Genomic DNA, 3,474 nt, shown 5'->3' on the forward strand with positions numbered 1-3,474 from the left:
AATCAGTGCTGAGCTTCAACACTGATGGTGATGATGATGATGATGATGATGATGATGATGATGCCTACACCCTGAGTACAGAGATATAAACTCCTCCACTACCTGCCCCTGGTGACGCAGTATCTCAGTGCACACTCGTTAGTAAGCTAGAGCTCTAGTGCACTAGAGAGAGAGAGAGAGAGAGAGAGAGAGAGAGAGAGAGAGAGAGAGAGAGTGGGGGAGAGAGAGAGAGAGTGGGGGAGAGAGAGAGAGAGAGAGAGAGAGAGGTGGGGAGAGAGAGAGAGAGTGGGGGTGAGAGAGAGAGAGAGAGTGGGGGTGAGAGAGAGAGAGAGAGAGAGAGTGGGGGAGAGAGAGAGAGAGAGAGAGAGAGAGAGAGGGAGAGAGAGAGAGAGAGAGAGAGAGAGAGCTGGGTGTGGTTTTATAAAGTGAGTTCCGTTAGCAGGAAAGGAAAAAGCGCCTCTCTCTCTCTCTCTCTCTCTCTCTCACACACACACACACACACACACACACTCCGCAGCGCTGAAACACACGCTGTTCTACTGGAAAGGAGACGAGGAGGGGAAGAAAAAAGGAGGAGTGGAAGGAGAAGGAAAAAAGCAGAAAAGGGGAGAAAACCGAAAGTTTGCGCGTAAAACCGCGGGGAGAGAAACTCGGGCCGCATCACCGCCGGATGGGACGAGAAGTTTTTAGAAGCTGACTGCTGACGTCATAAATATCTTTCAAAAAGAAAAGAAAAAAACAACATTTTTTGTTCTAAAGGAAAAAAAGAACAAAAGAAAGAGGCGCAAACATGCCGAAAACGGTAAGTCACGTGCTCATCTTTGGGTTATAATAAAATAATGATATAAAGAGTTAAAAAAAACACAAGTCTGGAGGATAAAAAATAGACGGATGTTAATAAAAAGTGCACGCGATTCAACCTAATGAGCTTCATTAAAGCGTTATAACAGGTTATGAGTTCACTCATGGAGAAAGAAAGACGCCCAGAATCTGAGAAGCACCAAAAACGATCTACTGTGAATTAATGCATGAAGAATAAAGGCTGGGTTTTGGTCTGATCTTAAATCAGAGATCAGATCTTTATTCCTCCAGATCATTTTCTCCAAGGGATTAAAATGAGGAATGAACTTTATTAATGGATCCCATCCTCCTGTTCCATCAGTCCGCCTGAGCTGAACATAGTCTCCTTCTCCTTCATGTCCAAACCCTCAGACCTGCTGACCTTCTGCTATTCTTTTATTCTCTTCTCTTTTGTCTTCGTCCATTTTTTAATTCGGCAGCAATAAAATATCGCGATAACACGCGGGATTTCAGAACCTTTGGCCTCCTCGTTCTCTATATTCTCTATATGTCTACCTGCTTTTCTCTTTTCTTTCTCCTCATTTCTCATCAGCTCGACATCTCAGTCCAGATGTTCTCATGGGGGAAAAATCATTCTGAAGAGTAAATTATTGCTATTAAAGATATTTTCAGCCTGAAAAAAAAAATCTCAGCCTGAGCTAATACAGTGAACTCGGTGTCCTCTAAAAGACTTTAATCATCGATTAATGCAGTTTTTTTTATTTTTATATTAAATCTTGCTATGAGACACGTTTTAAAGTGACATTGTGCGGGTTTTTGGGTCTGAACGCAGCATCCGGCGCGAATGTGATGTTTAGCGGAGAAAGAAACCGTTACTCGGTGACCAGGGTTGCCAGATTGAAAGCAACCCCCCTTTATATGTAACACAGGGTTTCCGCGGGGTCTTAAAAAGTCTCACATTCGCCTGAATCGGTTTAAACAGGACTCAGTTTTCTGAGGTCCTCTGATACTCATGCAGATGTTTCTGTCTGTCAGTTATCGTGATGTTGTAGTTCTTCTTCTTTTGCTGCTCCAAATATAATTTTCTGTATCCAATTAAACCAACAGCCAATCAGCTTTCAGTTACTTTTAATGGCGTGATTGTCTGTGGGTTTGTACCACAAACAAAAAGATTTTCATATTAAAGTGCAAATTTAACGACACTCAATCTGAAAAAATGTACGAATTTAGGGCTCAGTTAAGGCACAGTGTGTGTGTGTGTGTGTGTGTGTGTGTGTGTGTGTGTGTGTGTGTGTGTTTGATATTGGTGTATAGGTTTTATCATTTCATAGTTATTGATCTTAAAAAGGTCTCAAAATGTCTTCAATTTGACTGTAAAACCTGCAGAAACCCTGATTAAATGAACTGTCACTAAAAGATGAAGAGATTTGCGATTCTTCATGAACTTTAGAATTGTACAATATAACTGCATTATTTATTATTTTAATGAAGAAAATCTAAACTGATTCCAGCCAACAATTGAATACAAATACACTATTTTCCACCTACAGTACCAGGACACTTCACTTCAAACTAAAGCCTTCAAAACTTCTGAACGTGAACATTTGTTCTGAATGTCTGAAGAAATTACTGTAACGGAAGCGGAAAACGCTTATGAGATCATTTGCACACACATTTATGTAAATAAAAAAACCCGAGATTTTAAAGGGAAAATTTTTTCTGCTGACATTTCATCTATTAATAATCATGTCGAATATTTCTCCAACACTTTCTGGTCTGATTGAAAATCATTAACATTACTGATGATTCTCTATAATTGGAGGGAAAAGTGTTTCTTCTCACGTGTAAGTTAAACCCCTGAAGAACATCAGTGTAGCTGCTGTGTCCTCCTCCCTGTCCTGCTTGGGTAGAGTTGTGAAATAGATTTTATTTTTAAATGAAACTACAAGGCATGTACTATCACACACACACACACACACACACACACACACACACACACACACTAACTGCAGAAGTAAAAGAGCTGTGAAGGCATCTCTGAAGCCTGTTGACCTGCTTTGAACTTTAAGATATCACACTGGTCAGGTCATCTCTGGTATGAGTTCTTTCACTTCCACTTGTTAGTGGATTAAAGCATGGAGAAGGAACAGCGCTTTTATTATCTTCTTACATTCATATGGAAGTGTGTATTCAGGGGCGTGGCTTCCTGAGGGTTTATTAGTGTTTTAATAAAATTTTACAGTAGTAATGTATTTGTGTGTGTGTGTGTGTGTGTGTGTGTTGATTGTAGATAAAGAATATTTGTGAGTGTGTTAAATTCGTAAACTTACGTGGGGTGTGTGTGTGTGTGTGTGTGTCTGTGTGTGTGTTGATTGTAGATAAAGAATATTTGTGAGTGTGTTAAATTCGTAAACTTAAGTGGGGTGTGTGTAATGTGTGTGCAAATGTTTTGGGTAAAGGTTTTATAGAGGTTTGTGTATGTAATGTGTGTGGTGTGGGTAAAGGCTTTAAGATAGTGTGTGTGTGTTTGTGTGTAAAAGTTGTAGAATGGTGTGTGTACTGTGTGTAATTGTTGTGTGTGTGTGTTTGTAAAGGTTATAGAGTGGTGTGTATGTTGTGTGTGTAAAGTAAGAAAACGGTGTGTGTAGTGTGTAAAGGTTTTAGGGTTGTGTG

At 40.0% G+C, this 3,474-nt stretch overlaps 1 protein-coding gene across 1 annotated transcript in view; it reads left to right on the plus strand.

Moving 5' to 3' along the window:
* Positions 1-453: 453 nt before the first annotated feature.
* The window catches only part of msna (moesin a), a 25,823-nt gene continuing 22,802 nt past the window's right edge, over positions 454-3,474 (plus strand). Inside the window, 1 exon segment of the mRNA XM_046839864.1 lies at positions 454-802. Within this exon segment, the coding sequence (XP_046695820.1) occupies positions 791-802 (12 nt within the window). The 5' untranslated portion in view covers positions 454-790.

This window comes from Silurus meridionalis, chromosome 25, assembly GCF_014805685.1.
Source record: "Silurus meridionalis isolate SWU-2019-XX chromosome 25, ASM1480568v1, whole genome shotgun sequence".
Taxonomy (NCBI): domain Eukaryota; kingdom Metazoa; phylum Chordata; class Actinopteri; order Siluriformes; family Siluridae; genus Silurus; species Silurus meridionalis.